The following is a 22,339-nucleotide window of genomic DNA, read 5'->3' as shown; positions in this document are numbered from 1 at the left end:
TACATATAAATCATATTTACATTTTAAACTTAAATAATGAATATTACATGAAATTAGCCTTTTAAACTATTATAAGTTCAAGCTCTTATTTACATAAAAATAATGACAGTTTCCTTCTGTTTTAAATAAAATGTACCATTCTTTTTACAATGAATACACCATTAATCTCCGCCTACCTCCTTCTGCTTCCAAGGGTGCTAAATTTGAGATCACAGCTCAGCCTCCTAGCAGCCTATTTTCCACGCACACCTCACAGTGACAGTCCTTTACACGTGACATAAACGACACAAACAAAGTGAACCACAATAAAATAACCCCTCCCAAGTTTCATCACGGAATACGACAAGTAAATAATTTGCATGTTTTGCCAACTCTGGAGCTATCGAGGCCATGTCATTGCAATGAGAAGGGAGCAGTCTAGTGTCAGCAGTAACAAGAAGTAGTAGAGGAAGAGCGGTGCTGTTCAAAATAAAAGCATAACTATGATCGCAAGTGATCATAAAGAGGTCCATGCCATGGCGAAGCAGAGGTCACCAGTAGCACCCCCTATAGACAGAATTTCACGAAACTTGGCATGATTGTACGCAAGCATATTATAATGACGGTTGCTAAGTTTTATAAGGATTGGGTGAATACTTCAAAAGTTATAGGCCTTAAAGTCATATGAAATGTTTCCGTGTCACCTGTAGCGCCTCCTGCTGACGTAATGTCACGCATACTTGATGGGTGTGTACACAATATTGTACAGATTGTGTATGCCAAATTTCATGACGTTAGCTATTGCAATTCTTGAGATATTGAAATGTTGCGTGTATAGCGCCCCAAGACCAAGGGTCACAAAATTTGGGGTGCTTGTACAGAATCATGTCATTATCAATGATATGAAGTTTTATTAAGTTTGGGTATATACTTCACAAAATATTAGCTTTGGAGTTATACTGTGCCACACCGTAAAAAATAATTGTAATTTTTAATGTAATCAATAAAGCTGCTAAAGTTCTTTTGAGAACTTTTCATTATCATTGTCCATAAATGATACATGCCAAGTTTGGTGAGAATTGGATGACCGGGCTAGGAGAAGTTGATTTTGCTTTGAGGATGCCGAAAAAATGGCAGGCGGAAATGGGCTATCTAAGGAATCAGAGGGAGGAAGAATTTTGTTTCTAGGGCACGCGGTTCTTGAGATATGAGGCAAAACGTAAATTGGTTTATTATAGCGCAACCTAGCTGCAGGCATGTGTATTGACACCTTGGCAAAGTGACATGCTAGGACTTCTACAAAGTTACAAGGTTTGATGCCTTTTGCCCTTGCAGTTTGTCCTGGGCAGACACTTTTAGCTAAGGCTGAATAATAAGGCGAATAATAATAAAAAGGCGAAAAATAATAAAAATCTAATTAAAATCAATCAACTCGTTGCATGGATCCCTAAAATGGGATTTTGATCTGCTTCACTTATTTAAACTAATGCATCTAAATAAGCCAGATCTATCTATTTTAATGTTGGTGACTGAGGACAAAAGGCCTTCTTTCTACCAATGACCATTTAGCTTTGTTATCTGTCGTCATTTTAGATTGCATCAGAGGAATAATTACGGTCAACAATTACTCTTTCAATGCACATATGGATATGGAAAGTATTATTTTGAGATAAAGATAGAAGACATGCATTTTCTACATTCTCAATAATGTTGTAGTTATCTTTATATGCTGTATTTGGTATTCTTGATGATATATATATTTTATATCAAGGACAAAAGTCTATGTCTGCATATTTATGTGGTCTATGAATATGACTTCAAATGTGAAATATCTGAAAAGCGCATGAGGAAAATTCACATGATCTAAGCTTTTGTTTTGATGACTGAAAACTCTATGACTCATTATTTGAACATATCTTATTCATACATTTAGTCATATCTTATTCAAATTTTAAATGGAGTGTGTAATTATCTAACAAAAACGTTTTATAGGCTTCTGAAATTATGTACAAGATTTTCTTTGCGGTTGAGTCTCCCATCCTGTTACAGTGATGTTGAAGGCTATACTGCTCAATAAAATTTGATGTGAGACAACTGAGGGCCTTAGATGTAACCTATGTTTATGTGTAACCAGTGAATTGTGGGAAAAAGGTGTGTGCAAGGGGGTGACATTACAACTCCTCAGGTGAAGCCAGGCAGCTAAAAACAGTGTCTAGATAGGCTCAGGGCTACAGCACCAGAAGTTGTTACGGCTGCCGTTCCTGTCATCTGAGATTGCTAATAAAGTTCGTGTTGTGACTTTAGTCCTCCTTCTTCTCAAGAAGTGCCCAGACATTAGCGTGTTACAAGCTATACGATCTGCAAGCAGAATAGATAAACAGAGGCCAGTGCGCCCCCAACTACGGTTTCGAAGCCAACTAGACTGGTTCAGGTAACATCTGAAATTGGGTCCCTGAATATGTTAATTGACCACATGGCTCGTCTGCTTTTATTGTTTGGTTTTATAAAGGTAAACAAAGCTAGAAATCGTGAAGGGCTGAACAACATAATCAAATTCAGTATTACAGCCTTTCAACAAATACCATCAATGTGAAGCTTCATGACATTGGTTGAGCTTATAATGTAGTTTAATATATGAAAATAGCTATTCAGAGTTGTTAGAATTTATTAGAATGTGCATGTGTTCATGATGTTGTATCCCTATTCTGCATTATGTTTAAGAGACAGATGTATAGACTTTGTAAGTGTTTTAATGTTTAAAATTAACCATCAGTGAAGAAGCGCAGAGGCTTCTATTCATAATTCTGTCAAGAAAAGCCATTTCATTGAGAAACAGAGAGGACACACTAAGAGGCCAGATATAGATAAAACTGGCAGTAAGTTTGTGTCAGTGAGAAACCTTTGTAGCCAGGGCCCATAACACTGAGCAGTGTCTTTGTAGAAAACTGAAATTGAGGCTACAATTTTGTCTCAAGTGTTTCTCTGGGCTTCAGTACCCATATCTTAAGAGATTCAGGAAGTGAAAAATACTCATAGAAGCAACCCTCAGTTTTCATTTGTTAACAGCCTAATAATAGGAATTTGTGGTGTGCTATCTAAGGTAATTGTTGTTTTTGCTGTGCCATGTCCCATGTTGACTGGACATCTATTGTGGAATAATGTTTTTCTCTATGGAGAGCACTTTCTCTCTCGGTTGTCAGCATCTCACTTAGATTTGAGAAAATTTAAATTTGCATGGATTATATAAAGTGGATTAAAGCTCTGATTTTGATTTTGTCGCACATATGAAAGAATTTGCAGGTTTCTGTTTAATTAAGGTTAGGGACAGATCATCTTATATGGTGCAGACGTGTCTGATTTACGAGCTGAGCAAATGGATTTTAGCACAAGGCTGCCTGGATTTTCTAAGGTATTTCTGCAATTCAGACAAGACTTGATAAATTGATGGTAATGATAAATTACCATCAATGTGCATTATTTATCTTGAGGAGACAGGAGTCTTTCTGATTGCAGAGGTACAACTCACATGATAAAAGTTAAAGCAGACTTTATTGCTTTGCTGTGCACCTGCTAAATACTATATAAGCAGATGGATGGGTTGAACAGGCATAAACCAGTGACTTTTTTAAACGGCTATATAACATTAATTAGTAAGTATTTCATATGGCAGATTTAGGGGAATTAGACAGTAAGTATTAACATATATCTGCATGTTTGACTAGATCAGAACATCTGTAAGAAAATATTTTTAGCATAAACTGAAGACTGCTTAGACATGCATCTGTGTCCATCAGCAACCAAGGAGGTACAGGATCAGAACATGTAAACAAGCTTGAGTGCACACTCAGTCAGTCAGATAAAGGGGCATGATAATGACAAAGAATCAAGCAATTTTGATGTTTGGAAGAAAAAAAATTGGAGCTTGTGACCCTTGATGATGCATATGCTCCCGGATGGGAATCATCTTGATATATACAATACAACGCAAATGCTAAATGTTATCCTGTGAACACATAAATGCAAATCAGCAGATTTGATCCCATCTTGGATTATGTGCTGTTTTTCTAAATGTTACGAAGTTACTGCAGGGCAAAGCTGCAAATCATTTTTGAAATTCTGTAGTGTTTCATCCAGACTCAGTGTTTACAGTGATCTAGATTCTATGTGATGCACAATTAGTTTTGAAAAATGTGGCTTTGACTACTTAGTTTACATTTGAGCATGTAAAGCTTTATCATACTTTGTTAATTAGGTTACTTAACTGTGATTTCCCACACGGAAAGAACCTATATAAACATATAGGTTTTGAATATATGTGACATACATGAAATTGGCTGCTTTCATATATTATATGTACATATATAGTTACATATATGTACCTATATGTTCACTTATATATGTACTCCATATATGTACTTATATGTTCACCTATATTTCAAATATATATGCACCTATATGTTCACCTATATATTCGTAAAATTATCAAAATCCATAGCTACATGGCCTACACAAACAAATAAAAACCCAATTTATTCACATTATCAAATAAAGCAAGAACACGAACTTGCTTTTTATTGTCTTCTCTGTGTACATACATCTACTGATGCCTAGTCTGGACACATCCTCAGTGATGTACCTGGATTCACTGGGCGTTTCGGGTCTTTCAACTATCATACGCCCTCCTCCAGGTGACCCAGCCGGGGTTGATCAAGTCCCGGCTTGTGTCCAGACGGCTAACTAGCTACCATGACTCCATGGATCTCCTCTTTTAAGCCACAGCCATCTTGAGGCCCTTTCTGCCGCTTCCGTGGTACTGCGGATGGCTCTCCTCCTCCTCTCTCCATCGATGCCTAAGCTGCTAAAGGCTCTGGCCAAGGAACGGGCTGCAAATCCTCTGCAACCAACCTCCACAGGGAAACACCTTGCTCTCCAACCCGCCAGCTGGCAGTCGCTGACCAGTCCTGCATACTTGGAGAGCTTCCTCTCAAAGGCTTCTTCCAAGCGCTCTTCCCACGGGACTGTCAGCTCCAGTAGCACTGCTTGTTTGGTGGACTCAGACACGAGGACAATGTCTGGTCGCAGGGTGGTAACTGCAATATGACTGGGGAACTTCAGCTGTCTTTGAAGGTCCACCAACAACTGCCAGTCTCTTGCAGACGACAGGATGCCTGCAGATGAAGATCTTCTGGCCGGGGTAGGCTTATCCCCGGCTCTGACAAAGGCAATGGTTTTATTGGAGGGGCGGAACTGTTTAGCCCATGCCAGTCCTGCGGCAATGGCTTCCGCGATGGTCTTAAGGACTTGATCATGCCTCCACCTGTACCGACCCTCTCCAAGTGCCCTTGTACAGCAACTGAGGATATGTTCCAGGGTTCCTCGCTTGGAGCACAGTGGGCATGCTGGTGTCTCTGCTATGCCCCATGTGTGCAGATTTGACGGGCTTGGAAGCACATCATAAACTGCCTGGATGAGGAATTTGATGCGTTGAGGCTCAGCTTTCCAAAGCTCTGCCCAGGTCACTTTCCTCTCAACTGCATTTTCCCATCTTGTCCAAGCTCCCTGTTGCTTCATGCCCACAGCCTTGCAGGTTCTCGTCTCCTCCACTGCTGCTCTCACCTCGTCCTGAACAAGATGTACCTATATGTTCACCTATATATTCGTAAAATTATCAAAATCCATAGCTACATGGCCTACACAAACAAATAAAAACCCAATTTATTCACATTATCAAATAAAGCAAGAACACGAACTTGCTTTTTATTGTCTTCTAAATATTGTTGTTTTTTCTTATTTTGCTTGAGTATTTTATTCATGCTTGATTGTCAAAGCACTTTGTAAATGCTGTTTTTAAAGGTGCTATATAAATAAAGGTATTATTATTATGACTTTCGGGTACCGGCCAAGGTTTGCGGCCTTTCCGCCATTCCACTAAGTGCTCCTCGGCTTCCCTTTCAGTCCCTTCCAAAAAATCTTTAACCGAAAAACTGCGGACACAGTCGAGGGCCAAAATACTATGGGCCCCTCTATCCCCACCCTCTGTCCATTCAAGCAGGACATAGCGGCTGTCCGAGCGTGATATCGCCATTTTTTCTCCCAGCCGCTTGCCGCTGTTTATCTTTGCCGCTTCTGCTAAGCCGCTACTGTAGAGGGTGCGGTAACTTCCGCTTCCGGGGGAACAGTTCAGAAACTTCCTTGGGAGCAGCAGAGTAGTGAAATGCTTGCCAGTATAAAAAGAAGCTATAAAAAAAAGCAATAGCTATGAATCCAATACGTTACATATATACTTTTTGTTTTGTAAGGGACTTATATGCAGTTATTACCTTGAGAATAAAAAATATGAGCTAGGCATCATGTATAACAGTTGCAAAAGTGAGATATGAGCTATACAGTATGACACCTGCCACTGGGTATATGAGCTATATAGGAGACATATCTTGTATGTACATATAGGGCTTATATGTGGATATAAAGAAGCAATATAGGAGACCTATGCCCTATATATGCACATATATGCTCCTGAATTTGGCCTATATGCAGCCTAAATGCGGCATATATATGGCATATATACGCATATATGCTATATATATATGCAGGATATATATTATCATATATGTGCATATATAACGTATATATGCAGCATATATGCACAGACAAACTGCATATAGGTTTCATATATGCGCATATATCCTCTTATAGGTTCTTTCCGTGTGGGTTAAGACAAAAGCAGGCCCCTTTAATAAATCTCCCCTCCCTCCTTTCTGGTCAGAGCTGCAGTCATTTTGAAAAATTAAAGGCTGGCTATGGGTTTGTGGTAGGAGGAACCAGGAACGGTATAGAATAAAAAATAACATTATTATAGTTGTCTTTGAGGACAACTAAATTGCCTACCAGCTGATCATTTTAACCACAGGACCACAAGCTAATTCTAGTATTACTATAAATACTACCTATACACAGTTCTAAGAAGCTGAAGATTGCTACTGTCTATCTCTTAATGTTTCTCTTTCTTTCTCCGCTCTCAGCTGGAACCACATATATCTTTGGGAAAGGAGGAGCTCTAATCACATTCACCTGGGCCCCCAATGAGAGACCGAGCACCCGAGCGGACCGGTTAGCTGTGGGCTTCAGCACTCAGCAGAAGGATGCCATCTTAGTGCGAGTGGAGAGCACCAGTGGGCTCGGAGACTATCTACAGCTTCACATAGTAAGCATCAGAATCATCTGGGGCTTCAAGCATAAATATCACAAAAAAATTCTATATTCTATTCTAATTCTATAGAAGATTAAAAAAACAAATTCATCCTATGAATATGTGTGCACAGTCCTTTGTCTAGTTTCTAGATGTTACATTCAAGCAATGTGGCGGCATATTAAAATGTCTGTTATGTGTGGACGCATCCCTGATGCATCCTGAATGAATAAGTTCAAAATCACGTGTTTGAGGATTTGGGATTAAACATCATTCTCTGCAGAATAACATATTAAATCCTCAAACATCACAGAAATCAGGGGTGTTGGTTGAAACTAAGTAACTCCTCAACAGCTGCCAGGAACGGTGTCTTTTCTGGAGGGAAATCAGCCTTTTCAGTATGTAGTCACAGGACAGGTGTGCCATGATGAAAATCAGAGGGGAGATCTGTCAAACGTCTGTGAGCAGTGTAGTAATTAAAATCACGCCTGCTGTTAAAGCAAAGGACAAAAATCATAACCAGACAGTGGTGTATAAAAGCTGACACTGTTTAACTGCCTAAAAATTGCCTCCCAAAATCATCCATCCTCACTTTCAAAGCAAGAAACATTTTAATCCCGGAGAAGGGTGCTTCTTATGTTTTTATATTTTTTTTATTTATGTTTTATCAGGTCTTATCTTGATTGTTATTGTGCAAAGACATCACATAGACTTAAACATTAGACTTAGACTTAGACCAACTTTATTAATCCACAAAGAAATTGCTTACTCACAGTATGGCTCAGTTGCACATAAAAATCACTCTTGCCTTTTTACCACTGGTAAAAAGGAAAAAAGGTGTACAGTAGGTTAAAAAAAAAAGATAAATAAAGTGCAATAATATGGATGGAGGAGCGTTAACATGAATAAATCATGAGTTTTATTCTTAAAATAAAAATAGATATCTTCTTCAACCTTCTTTTTTATTTTCCATATCACATGGCCTGTTTCTGTCAGTGATGGTTCATTCATTCATTCATTCATCTTCTGTACCCGCTTATTCCTGTGAAGGGTCGCAGGGGTCTGCTGGAGCCTATCCCAGCTGTCATTGGGCGAGAGGCGTCAGCTAAACACCTCACCACCGAAGAGAAGCTGTATGCTGATATATCTTTATATATATATCACATCTAGGGGCGAGGCTGTGGCTCAGTAGGTAGAGCGAGTTGTCCACGAACCAGAGGTTTAGCGGTTTGATCCCTGGAATGTACCACATGCTGAAGTGTCCTTGAGCAAGACACTGAACCCCCAGTTGCTCCCAGTGTGTGGCACTGGTGTGTGTTTGCTTGTGTGAAAATGTTTTTTTTTTTTTATTAAAAAAAATATATATATATATATCAGAATCACAAAAGATTCGTCCATGAATATAGTCATAGTTAACTGAAAATGTGACTTTCAACCTGGTACACACTTCAGCTACCAAGACCAGTTATTCTGTACAACACACAGACTGAATAGTGATGCTATTATTCACTAGAAAGCACATTAGGGGGGCTAGTGCAAGTGGTCTGTCTTTATTGACTGATTGAAAAATCAAGCAAAAACAGAACATTTGTCGTGCAAAACTACGACAATTACAGCACAATTTTAGCACAGCTGCACAGCATAATGGGAAATAGACTCATTCAGTAACCAGATGAGATTTGGATGGACTTTGATGATTAAATAAGTTGAGTCCTTATGCATTTGCATCAGTCAGGAAATTACTTAAACAAGCTGGCTCCAATTAATTATATTTCAAATAGGAATATCTTTCTTAAAAAAAAAAAAAAAAACTTTCAAAGGCCTTTTCGGTGTGCTTCTGCATGTGCATCTGAAGTCATTTGAAATTTATAATAGATAAATAAATAGGTTAAGCACAAATTTGATGATGCATGTGTATGTGGTCACTCGATATATAAAAGCCAATAAAATTATTTATAATGATGTGTAATTTCCATCAAGTAATTTTTCAAAAGAGAGGAACACAAGCTTCATGACTCAATCAGAATTATTTTTTTTATGTACCACATTACCTTTTATGTAAGCCATATATGCACTGTGCTGATGAAAAGAGACTCAATCATTCATATTGGAACAGAAGAGGTATGTCTATGAATTCCCAGCAGTATTGTGAGAAGCTCCCACCTGCATCTAAGAAGTCCCCAATAAAGAGTCCCGTAAACCTATCCAGTACAGAGAAGTTGACTGGAGACAAACTGATGAGGACAAATATGCTGGTCTTCTTAAAATAATTAAAATCTGTCCACTCCAGACTCTCTCTAAATCCTTTAGTTGTCTGCATCTGATTCTAAGGAGAACTAAGAGCCTGGACAGAAAATTCCAGCGGGAGCAGGTAAAATACTCCATCAAAGTTGATGTCAAAAGAGCTAGGTGGGGGGTACGAGCATTTTTTCACCAAGATGCTTCATACTAAAACACGTGGGCGTTAAGTAGCTACTTGCAAATAAAGAAAAGTGAACTTGGAAAAGCCAAGCTGTTGTTTACTTAAACTAGGGTGCAGAAGTGTTGCTTCACCAACTTTCAAAAGGTACTTTGGGGTTGTTTTGCAATCATGCTTTACAAGAATGAGTTAGCAAAATGCAAAGAGCTCTTTTATTGAAGCAATATGAAGCTCCATGCAGACTGTTCCTGCCCTGGAGGTTTTAATTGTTGTCCAGAGGAGATGAGCTGAGTTTGACCTGAGGATGCTCTACCCTGTAGCAGCTAAACAATTTCTAATCATTCCGCTTATTCAGAAAAGTAATTAAAAATGTGAAAAAAGAAATATGTATGCTACTGAGTTCAGGTAAACAAAAATAGCAGAAGATATTACTTAACAGAGTAATATAAAGTATATATTTAAAAAGGTTATAATATATGGTTTCTCATCATTCTTTTATATAGCACAGTGTAACTTTTACAGCAGGGACTAATACACTACTCATTCCCCTCAACCTACAGTAACGCTGGCTTTAAATAACTAATGAGTTTTTAGTGAGTAACCACAACTGGGCAGACATTTTTTTTATAAAGGGTTTCATCTTAGAATCTTCTTTCTACCTCATGTGAATGTGATTATCCAGCTTTAGTTCATGCGTCATGAATGTTGCCTCTTCCTGTGTTGTGAGGTGATTACATAATTCAGAGCGATCACAATCCAGAAAGCCCAAAACACCTGCTGTTGACCTCCATTATTAAGGCCTTGTTTATAGATAGAGTTCCTTTATTTAATATCAGTTGGATGTCAAGTTAATGGGACCTTCCAGGTCTCTGTGGAGACTTCGCACTTCAGAGCTTTACACCAAGTATCAGCCTGAATAATTATTCCAAATTCAAAAGGTTTCCAGAGTGATTATGGGGTGAGAGCGAAGCACCAAGACAGGTTTTACATCAAACAATAGCAGCCACCATCACGGCAAGAAAGGCAGCATTTCTGTCTACATATTTGGGGGTGGCTGTGGCTCAGTAGGTAGAGAAGTTGAGGACAGCTAAATTGCTCCCAGCACCCAGTGGCACTGGTGTGTGAATGTGTGTGTGCTTGTGTGAGCGAATGGGCAAATGCGTCTGTGAGTGTAAAGCGCTTTGAGTACCAATAGGTAGAAAAATGCTATATAAAAACAAGGCCATTTGCCATGTTTGAAGTTTTAGACCAGTCTCAGTAATGCAATAGGAGAGAAAAGGAACATTCGGTTTTATTAAATTGTGCATGTCAAGGAAAAAGCTGTGAAACTCTGTTCAAGACAGTGAAGCTGAGGAATCCAGTTGCAATTCAAACGGCGGGTGTAGATGATATTTATATGAAAGCTGCAGGACCAGTAAATATTGTGTGTATCTGATATACACAATATTTACAATATCATGTGCCATGCAGGAGTTTATTTCTGCTTGCATGAATAAGAACCTGCAGACTCTTTGTCCTTCAGCTGAAAGACAAATGTGCAACCTATGTGCAACATGTTACTGCATGTATGTGCAAAATATTATACAAAAGTCAGCCATTGCATAATCACTTGATGATAGGTTACATGATTAAGACATTGTAATTTGGTATTCCGGCTTTTACTGGCACACCCACACTTCAGGCTAACAAATGTGTCCTGTTTCATTCTGTAATCACTGACTTTTAACGTAATTCATGATTTCATCTAAAGGTTATTGAAAGCCACCAGTTAAGGTAGCAGGCTTTTGTGCTGTTTCTCACATTGTCTCTTATGACCACATTAGCACTTTGACCTTGAGGTGCATTCTGAAAGAGTGAGTTTACAAAGGCCAGATGTGCACAAAGGCCTCACTCAGTTTGTTTCCAGTGTTTCTTATTAGTGCTAGCTTGAGAAGCAGCTTTGAGCTTTGAGGGAAGGTTGGCAGGAGTAGGAAGAGATCTGGTAGGAAGAGAAGTTCGTCAACCAAAAGAGAAACAGCAGGGTTCTGTCAAGAGCAATCCACATTAGGAAACCTGAGCTGGCTATTGAGGGGAAATGGCACTGAAGAAAGAACTTAACATACTGACAAGTAGGTAGAAATTTTACAATCTCCATATAAACTCTGAAGTCTAAACATTTTACAAAAGTGAAAAAACAATAAGAGGAAAAACACCAAAGAAAAACAAATATCCTTCAAGAGAAAGCAGTAGCTGTGATGTTCAGAGTAAATTCAGTAAATCCTGTTTTATACACTGTATTACTGACAGGAAAACTGTGTATTTGGATATGTCTGTGTGGACAAAGATGAGCCAAGAGTTTAATATACATGGAGATGTGAAGACAACACAACAACAGTAAGACAAAATCACTAGTCGCTATTACCATTATCACCACCACCACCAATCAACCATCTCTTTTAATGAAAATACTGACAATACCTGGCAGCAGTATGACGTGGGGGAAGAGATACCTAAAGGCTCTCAGTCAAGGCCCTTGGACTCTCTCCAAACCTAGGAGGCTTGGTTTATCTTAATTTTTGGTCATTTGCTTAAAATCCATTTTTTGTTTTTCACCTATAGGATCAAGGAAAGATTGGTGTCATCTTTAATGTTGGCACAGATGACATCACCATTGATGAGCCTGCTGTCATGGTAAATGATGGCAAGTACCATGTTGTACGCTTCACACGCAGTGGAGGCAATGCCACTCTCCAGGTGGACAACCATCCAGTAATCGAGCGTTATCCATCAGGTAAGGCTAATGAGACAAACTATGTAGTTATGTAAAGCACAGAGAGATGGCATGGACCGTCTGGTTTAGCAAGAGAGGATTGCATGTCAGCTGTTTGAACATAAATCTCCGAATGAGCAGTTTGGCCATTTATTGTTTGGCAAAAAATACTGATACTGCAATTTTTCCAGTAGCTTTTTTTTTTAATTTAAGCTTTCCTATCAAGTTATTTCATCAGTCTTTAAAGCATTTGATTGCCACAATCAAACACTTGACCATGCTGTGTAAAAATTTAATAATCTGCAATGAATACATTTGCCAAAAGTTACTTTTTTAACTGCATCTAGAAATGAAAGAATTCTCAACAGTTGCTGTTGTATTCTACAGCCAGTTTGGCAGAGAGGTGATTAGTAATTTGTGGCCATATTACTAGTGCGATTTGCAAGACCTTTCCAAATGACATAATGCTTAAGGAATTTGAATCAAATACTATATAAGTCAAATGTAACTTTTATTTGTTGTTAATGTCCCAATGAAATTGAATTTGGTGTTGTTGTATCATATGTCTTAATGGTTTTAGAATTTGTAATTTCTTGGAAAACAGCATTCAAATGTTGATGATTCATCCTGCACTAGGGGACGTATAGTAATTTTGGTTCTAATGAAACTCTTTCTCAAATGGTCATTTTCCTTGCATCCCTCCTTCACAAGCAGAACTGCTAGCTGCCGCACTCTACAGAAAAATGTATGGGCAGTACCTACACAGGCCATCGGAGTATGTAAATCAGACTGGGAATTTTGGGAGGGAAGCAGCCTCCCTAGGTTCCTTCCTGTTTTTATGGGAAACATGTAATGCTGCAGAATAAAATAGCACTCTGCAAGCTATTTCATTGGGACTTTAACTCTGTTTGACTAGGTGAATATGTTGCTGTTAATTCAGCTGACAAATTCTTGTCGACATTCAAAAACCATGCTTAATCATTCTTAAAGGTGCAGTAGGAAAGTCTTATAAAACTAACTTTCTGTCATATTTGCTGAAACTGACCCTATGTTCAAGTATAATTGCATGAAGCAGGTCATTTTCAAAAAAATTCGGCTCCTCTGGCCCCACCTAGAGCCTGTAGCGCGATTTGCAAGACATCCACCGCTCCACATTCCGATGCACCAATCAAGTCCAGGGGTGTATCTAACAGAGTGTCAATCACTGCTCATGGACACGCATTTCATAGCGCCCTCCCCTCCCTCCACCACCTCGACCTCGACGGGTCGCACCACTTGGCCGCGGGCGTGTAGAAGGAGCCGGGTCGTTATCCTCGTCTGAGGCCTGTGCCTCAGCTTCACTCTCAAACGTCTAACCACATCAACAGGTAGCGGTCATATATCTACCACATAGCAAATTGATAAATCTAAACTGTGGAATAAAACGCCACAATGAATGCTTCTAACTGTTACTGATAGCAAACATCACCGATGTAGGCTACTTTCAGACCAGGGCCAATATGCACGCGCTCTATCGTGCACAGCTCTCCCTTGTGGGGGGAGGGGCTTGGGAGACCGTTTTGGGCTTTAGCGGAAAGTGGGGAGGGGCTGAGAAGTTGTCGATGTTCAAATTGTTTGTCCTGGATTTTCGCAATCCTGCCTACTGCACCTTTAATCTGTCCATTGTTGATCATGTACACATGCAACACATACAATTCGATTATATGATATATTAAAGGGCAGAATTATAATAACCAAGTGTATGTTTTACACTGAAAACACAAGCTCTCTGACCTATTTCAACACATTTAATATACACATAGAGAAAAAAAAGAACAGCAAACATACATAATAGTATTTCAGTTGGCTTCAACCTGTTATGAATCTGGACCCATCGACCAATTAACCTTATTCAGAACAGGTGCACCAGCTGGCATAGCGGGAGAAAACCAGGTCCCCTCTCTGCCTCCAGCTGGTGCTCAAAGCACATAAATCAAAATTGTATAATGGAGATGGTGTGTACCCCCTCCATCAGCTCCTACTCTGTAATCAGTGATTTTGAAACATTTCAAATGCTAAATGACTCAAGTGGACAGCAGCAGCATAAACAAGGTCACTTTCGCTATAAGGAAAGTTATCTATCTGTTCCTGAGCCTATGCTCTTTGTTATTTATGTTGTGGGTTGTGTGTAACTTTATTGCACTCAGCACAATTGGAGAGATGCCTGGTCTGTGCGAAGAGTACCTGTTCGTGGTCTTTCACTTTCTTATTGGAGTGCTGATCTTTGCCAGGCTCTATGATTGCCAACATGAACGCCACCCGTGCCAAGTTTCAAGCTCGAATTGATGCCGTCAAACACGACATGCATTTTCGCAAAGTCAGCAGAGAATTGGAGACACGTGTCATTAAATAGTTTGACTACCTCTGGACCAACAAGAAAGCAGTGGACAAGCAGGAGGTACTAAATTTAATTCAAATGACTGGCATCCTAATTTTATTTCCATAACCGTTGTGTTATGATGATGGGGTTGTGTTAGCTCCATGGTCATTTAAAGTTGCTGCAATTTTTGTTTAATGTGGCCACAAAAGTTTGGGAACCACTGAATTCCATAATCTTTTGTGTAATTTTGTGAAACTTCCTTGCCTTTACGCCTTTTCAAAAACGTCGGCACAGATGGAGTGGGCGTGCTCACCTTTTCTGTGTCGCTGCCGCATCCCTCTCATATTCAGCATAGCGATCGGGATATTTGGATTTCAGGTGGTAAATTAAATCCGACGTGGAGAAATTCTTTGAAGATGCAGTGCACCCAATCTTGAAATGTTAGCATTGCACATTTTGCAAATCGCTATCTGTGGGTCTTTCTCTGATTGAAATACGTCCGTGGACGTGTGGTGGATATGTGATGTCCAACATGTCTGTGGACACCACAGACATGTTGGCCCTTCAGGCAAGCCTGTGCTGGCCGCGGTTTTTGCTCGTGTCATTACAACATCCTTTTGGCCGTGTTGTTTCGGTGATAAAAGTCTTTTGCTGCTGAATATTCGGTGCATCCCTACTTGTAAGGAGTTATGCACAGATTATTATAGTCAAATTTCAAGCAGTTTACTGTGGTGGTTTGTGAGATATAAACATGTAGTTGTTGTAGCGCCTCCTACAGGCCGAATTTCAAGAAACTCGGCATGTTGTATGCAAGCATATTATAATGACGGTTGCTAAGTGTCATAAGGATTGGTTGAATACTTAAATAGTTATAGGCCTAAGTCATATGAAATGTGTCCGTGTCACCTGTAGCTCCTCCTGAAGACGCAATGTCACGTAACTACAGTGTTTGCAAATCATGATAGATTTGGTCGATTGGTTCGTGGTTCAGTCCGCATCAACGGGGCGAACCATGGTAGATTTGTTTGTTTGGATCGTGATTCATAAAAGGACTAGGCTACATTATTGAAATATTAGTTGTTGATTGTCACTGAATGGTGAGAAAAACGGGGTTGTGAAGTGGCAGCGTGGAGGGAGGACGGGGGGGGGGGGGTGCTTCCAGGACACTGGAATTCACTGTTAAGCCTTCATGAGGTGTCGTGGGCCTAACTCAACGAAACATCAGTGAAGGGAGGTGCCCACTTGAAAACCCCAGTGACATGCGACACCTTGTCAAAGTGAAATGCTAAAACTTCTACCGAGTTACCGGGTTTGATGCCTTTCGCCCTTGCAGTTTGACCTGGGCAGACACTTTTAGCTAAGCAGAATAATAAAATCAATAGGGATCCTGCAACGTCATTGCATGGACCTCTAATAAAGGACTATTCATATTTGCTTTTAAACTGAAGTTGCATGAAGTGAGATGTAATATACAAGTTCTTGTACCATTTGTGTTAGGTAAAAATGCAGGCATCCTGCAGCACTTCAAAGGCAGCAAGCATGTTCAGCTTGACTTATTTAAATTTAGGTCTATATTAAATCTTGCAGTAAAAACATATTCTAAATAAGCTTGCTATGTAGCCATGTTTTACTCTAATCCTAATCCTTTTCATTCATTCTTTAATATTCTATGTTCAACAACGTTGTTGAATGTATACAGTTTTTTGCAGTCTTTTCATAGTTAATGTGCATGGAACAGTTCACACGAGTAGTCATATCATGGCAACAAGAATTTATTAGTTGAAACATGACAATATTTTGAAAACTACAGTTGATAGATTAATTAAATCGCTTCAGTGCTAGATCATTACTAGACTGATTGAAGATTAATTATCACACTAATGTTGACTGGGATATTGTCCAGAAACAATTCATAGTGTTGTTATTGAATATGTCTTGCTCTAGTTTTGATATGATTTACTGGGCTTTTGTGTCTGCATGTGTTAAATAAAGAGCTGAAGCCTTGTTCCGCTTGTAAGCAGCCCCTGTCATTTTAACCCTGTGTCCTATTTTAGAATCAGAATCAGAATCAGAATCAAATTTAATTTAGAGTTAAATACTGGTCCACTGCTGGACCACTGAAACTGTAGAATGAACACATAATAACAACTGGGTTTTCTAGAATTCACAAGTCCCATGAGTCTTTGATATCCACTGCATTTGTAAAAGGAAATTGTGGAAATGAAACGGGATGAGACTTCAACTCTCAAATTCAAATGCTAATGTCTGTTTTTGCTCAAACTACAGCTGAGGTACCACTGTCTAATACGAGTGTTTTTCTGACTGTGTTTTTTGCAGACTTATTTTTTCCATGTTCTTCTTATGTTTATCTGAATGAACCGCTAATTTACTTAATACATCAAATGATTATTGGTAATTACTGAAGTTCATGCTTTGCTTAACAAAAACTAAATAACACTAACTAGAGTAGTACATTATAACTAGCCTAAACATGACTCTAATTAGTACTAACACTGTCGTGATAACTAGATAACACTAAGTGAAGTACAACTTTCTTTTAACTCTCAACTGGGTTAAAATGGATAACTTGCTAAACCTGTTAGCCGTTATAACAATGTTTCTAACCATGTGATCTTTCAGCCTGCAGACTTTAACCTTTAATCTGTCTCTCCAAATTCTTTGAAGGACACTATGATAATGAACGACTGGCTATTGCTAGACAAAGAATCCCATACAGACTTGGTCGGGTAGTTGACGAGTGGCTACTCGATAAAGGTAAAAAATAACTGATTAATTAATAATCCCTTGAAATAACTACTAAATAACTTTCCTCCAGAGGTGCAGTGCCAGAAGACAAGGGTGACAAGGATCAAGTTACCCAGATGTGTATTTGCATTTTAATTGGCACTTCTATTGGCTATGAATTTTAATGGCCACAGAATCGCTTCAAGTGGAAAAATAAATTGTAAAAGCAATAGCATACTTTTTTTGTCATCCTTACATCTTGTGGAAAACCTGCATCTTAACAAAGATTTTAAACTAAATGAACTAAAAGCCAGTAATCCTTGTCTAACTCCTATGATTCCTCATAAGCACTGTGTGTAATTAGATCCTGTGTGTAATTATTCTACATAATCATTAAAATGCTGTGTAAGAGTTTATAAACCCTAGTGAAACTATGATGTGGCATAAAATGACCAGGTCCCGTCCCTAATAACTGAAAAATGTAAACCATCTTTTACCTTTTCTTGTTGCCTGTAACCTTGTATCACCTTAAATTGTACTACAATGACAGCAGACTCCCTAGCTGAAGTTTTTTTGCAACAAACCAACTCTGACAGGCTGTTAGCGTAGATCACTATTTGCAGCCATTAACTTTGCTAATAAGTATCCTCTTGAGTTTGGCCCATTACTGAAGTACCTCTTCTCTGATGTAACGCTGCTTATCAGTGAAGCTGCTGACAGTGGTGCTGTTTGATATCATTGCCACTTTCAGGAGGTGAAATAATTTGACTAGGGCGAAACATGTTTTAATGGCCTAATGGCTGATGAAGTCAGTGGGAGGAAGGAGTTATTTTGTCATTTAGCTTTACAGTCTGGAGTACAGCAAGGTTTCTGGTTTAATAATAGTCTGTAAAATGAAGCAATAAGATACGTATCCTCGGACCATTTATTTTAGGGACAAATAAATATCCTGGACAGCCATCATCCCTGTCTCTTCAAGACATTTAAATAGACATCTAAATATGCTTCCTGTTGTAACCTGCATGTGTAAAGTTAAAATTAAAAACTTACTGCTAACTAACATTCCCCTTTCCAAAGCTAACATTTAAATCAAATTTAAACCATAAATGTCTATAACTACAAATGCCCACATGGTTCAAATGATTTCATGTGCAAAATCTTCTATATGACTTTTCTTTGTCTGCGCCACTATTCTCTCCCCTTTTCCACCTTTTCTTTCTCTTTGTCTCTGTCTAACTTAAGGGAGACAGTTGACCATCTTTAACAGCCAGGCAGCCATTAAAATTGGCGGGCATGACAAGGGTCGGCCCTTTCAGGGTCAGATTTCAGGGCTCTACTACAACGGTCTCCAAGTGCTCAAACTGGCTGCGGAAAATGATCCCAGCGTACAGGTGGAGGGGAACCTGCGCCTGGTTGGAGACTCGCTGTCTGTGCTGACCACTGACACCACTTCTGCCACTCCGCTGGCGGTGTCTGATATGTCGACCACAATCATGGAAACCACCACCACTATGGCTACCACTACCACCCGCAGGCAGCGGTCACCCAGCTTGAGGGAGAGCATCTCGAAGGTGAGAGCTTTAGTAGTAGCAACAGTAGCAGTAGTAATCAAGAGGGAAGTAGTTTCAGATAAAACCAGAAAAAATGCCACAGCCTCATAACTGGCTCAAGCTGTTTAATTATTTCTTTAGATATGCAACAAAAGTATGTATGGCACACTGACTGTATACATTTCTGCAATATCTGGCATCACTGTTAGCTGAGTGAATTCCTTAAAATCATATACATAAATAAAATGTTGTGTGCAATAACAAGAAGAAGAATTCATTGAATTAATTTGAATTCTTACTTGAAGTCACTTTTTTCCATGTGTTAGTATGATAATTCTAAATTCACACTTCTGTGTACTGTATAATGTAGGGATGCACCGAAATGAAAATTCTTGGCCGAAACCGAAAACCGAAAGTTGAGAGACCGCGGCTGAAACACCGAAACCGAAACACCGAAAGAAATTATTATGACAATTGTTAGTACCATTGCATTCATGGCTATGACTGTGTACTAACCTCACTAAAATCAAGGCATTGCAATTGCATAAATTCATAGTAATGTTTCAAAGAATAAATCAATTACAAAATTATAAAAAAAAATATTTATTTAGCACCTTCCAACAATGCACAATATAAAATTAAATGTTTAACTTGACCCCACTCATGTGTACATTAAATAATAATGGAGCAGAAGCTTTTGCAGCTGGTAATCAGCATCGATCCACTGTGCGGTTAGACTGAGCATGTCTGTGAAGGTTCTCAGTCATCCAGGTCATGGTAGCACTAGCATATTTGTTTTTATTTTTATTAAGAAAAATAGTGCTGTCCCTTTAAGAAAGACGGTAGTCTTAATTGAAGCTGTGCACGGCTGTGGATGTGTGCCGCTGAATGGGCATGTCGCAATAAAAAGTGAAAAACAAAACAAAAAGATGAACGTTTGTCTTGCTGTTTGTTTTGGAAGTGCAGCAGATAAATGATTAGACTATTTTTTTTTCTAATGTCACGCGATCTACCCGCACTGCCTTCGTGATCTACCGGTCGATCGTGATCATTTTCTTGCTTGGATGTTTGGATTTAAGGTGATAAATTAAACGCGACATGGAGAAATTCTTTGCAGATGCACGCCTCTTGAAATTTCAGCATCACATGTCAGCTTTCAGTTGGTCTTTATATAATATTTATGTAATACTTTATATATTGAAATACGTCCACACGGCAGACATGCCCGTGCTGGCTGCGGTTGTTGCGTGCGTCGTCACAATATCCTGTTTTGGCCGTGTTGTTTCGGCCATAGACATATGGTTTCAGCGATAAAAGTCTTTCAGCCGAAAACCGAAAATGCACTTTGGGGCCATTTTCGGACGAAATTTTTCGGTGGCCGAATATTCGGTGCATCCCTAGTATAATGGTACATAGCTACTAAAAAAAAAAAAAAAACTGTACACATGAAACCATCACAATGCAATGCGGATGCAACCAATTAGTTGGTTTTAACAAATTGAAATTCTGCCATATTGGAAGAATTTCAGTAGTCATACATACAGAGTGCTTTTTGCATTACATTTCTCTTGTCCAGTTTCCTTAATTTGCTTTCTCTACATTTTCAGTTCATCAAATCCATTAGTGAGATTTTTATTTCTATTAGTCTGACAATTTGACAATTGACAATTTATTTGTCTAAAACAACACTTTTTCTCTGTTTCTTTTCAGCCACAGAACTCTGACGATATTTTGGTGGCATCCGCTGAGTGTCCCAGTGATGATGAGGACCTGGAAGAGTGTGAGCCAGGAACTGGTGGGTTTTTTATGGCAAAAGGATGGGAGCAGAGTACCTATCAAATCTAGACATTTGTTATTATTATTATTATTACTGTTGTTGTTGTTATTTTAAGAAATTCAGTTCTTGCTTCCCTTTTCATGTTTCTGGAGCTATCTTTATTCAGGAATTCTGTCAAACAGCTACCCTCACTGGATTATTGACGCAGACTCAATTAGTGTCAATTCGTCCTGGATGTGCCTGTAACTCACTAAATCGGATCAAAGGAAATCTTTGTGCAGTGTGCTGCACTCATTAAGAGCAGATGACAGTAGATCAGGCTCGAGACAGAAACAAGCTGTGGAACTTAAGAATGAGTCTGCCCTTATCATGGGCACCTCAATTATTAATATGACCTTATCAGAACTGTTTGTTTATGACTGGCCCTGCAAAATGTGACTCAAATGATGATGAAAAACAAACCAACTGAGTGGCCATAAATATCTGTGTAACTCTGCAGACAGAAACTTTCATCCACAACCGGAAGACATTCTAACTGATTAAAAAAAGAAATTATCTAATTAATTAGAGGCTTTGTAATTAATTAATCTCGACTAATCACATTTTATTTGCATAATAATATTTGCCCCCATTTTTTAATTAAATGGATTTTTGTGGACGACTGAATCATATAATAGACACAGACATGAATATTGTAAATTCAAGCTATTTTAAAGTCTGGAAAAAATGCATTTAATTGCATTTCAATTCAAAACAGCAGAAAAAGAAAGAAAATATCCCTGGCCGAAACTGAACAGACCTAAAGTGCCAATGTAAGTACTTTAAGTACTTTCAGAACAGTATTGACTTTAAATTATATAAAATAAATAAATAAACAAAAAAAAAATAATAAATGACACGTCTTCCCCGTACTCAAACCGGGACTGCTAGCACTAACAGCTCCGGTGGTTTCTGTGCTCACTGCAACATGCTTTGCATTTAGATGGTATGGTAAGTGCTGGTATGCTAACTCTTTTTTTTTTTTTTTTTTTTTGCACAATTTGCACAAAACCCCGCTTTCATCAAGGTTTCCATCAGATTTAAAATAAAATTTGCCTTCCATCAGTCCTAGCAATGTACTTTCATCCGATTATTGTATATTGTATATATATTGTATATATGCTGTGTATGTATGTTATTGCTCATACAGTATCTGCTCTCTTGTCATCCCTTAACCTTACAGATGTGCGTAGAGCAGCATGGCAGTTCAACTTACTGTTCTTTTGTTTATTATTTGTTCCTCGTTAAGCTGCCGTCCCCTTCTTGGGTCATCTTGTGTGTTTGTGTCTGCGTGTGAGCTACTTTATGATTTTCCTGAATTTATTGTATTCCAGCATTATTGACATTCTTTATCTGCTCACCCACATATTGACTGTACAAAAAAATCAAGAACTGTGTACATTTAAGACAGTGTTGTAATGGTTTCAATTTGTTTTCCTCTTCATTTGTCAAATACTAATGTAAATAACCTTATATCAAAGATATTAGCATAGCTATAAATAAATAGCTATATTTGTTTAATTCCTTAGTAAT

At 38.7% G+C, this 22,339-nt stretch overlaps 1 protein-coding gene across 2 annotated transcripts in view; it reads left to right on the top strand.

Annotated features, from left to right (window-relative positions):
* Positions 1 to 22,339, top strand: part of nrxn2a (neurexin 2a) — a 145,860-nt gene that overhangs the window by 121,413 nt on the left and 2,108 nt on the right. For both annotated transcript variants that reach the window (XM_084564753.1, XM_084564752.1), the window contains exons 13-17: positions 7,002 to 7,183; positions 12,186 to 12,357; positions 17,381 to 17,470; positions 18,683 to 19,011; positions 20,707 to 20,785. In XM_084564753.1, coding sequence (XP_084420879.1) covers positions 7,002 to 7,183; positions 12,186 to 12,357; positions 17,381 to 17,470; positions 18,683 to 19,011; positions 20,707 to 20,785 — 852 coding nt within the window. The remainder of the gene's footprint in view (positions 1 to 7,001; positions 7,184 to 12,185; positions 12,358 to 17,380; positions 17,471 to 18,682; positions 19,012 to 20,706; positions 20,786 to 22,339) is intronic.

The sequence above is a fragment of the Chelon labrosus genome (genome assembly GCF_963514085.1).
Source record: "Chelon labrosus genome assembly, chromosome: 17".
Classification (NCBI taxonomy): Eukaryota; Metazoa; Chordata; class Actinopteri; order Mugiliformes; family Mugilidae; genus Chelon; species Chelon labrosus.
Note: the sequence above shows the minus strand (reverse complement) of the source record. Positions and strands in the feature narration are given on the sequence as shown.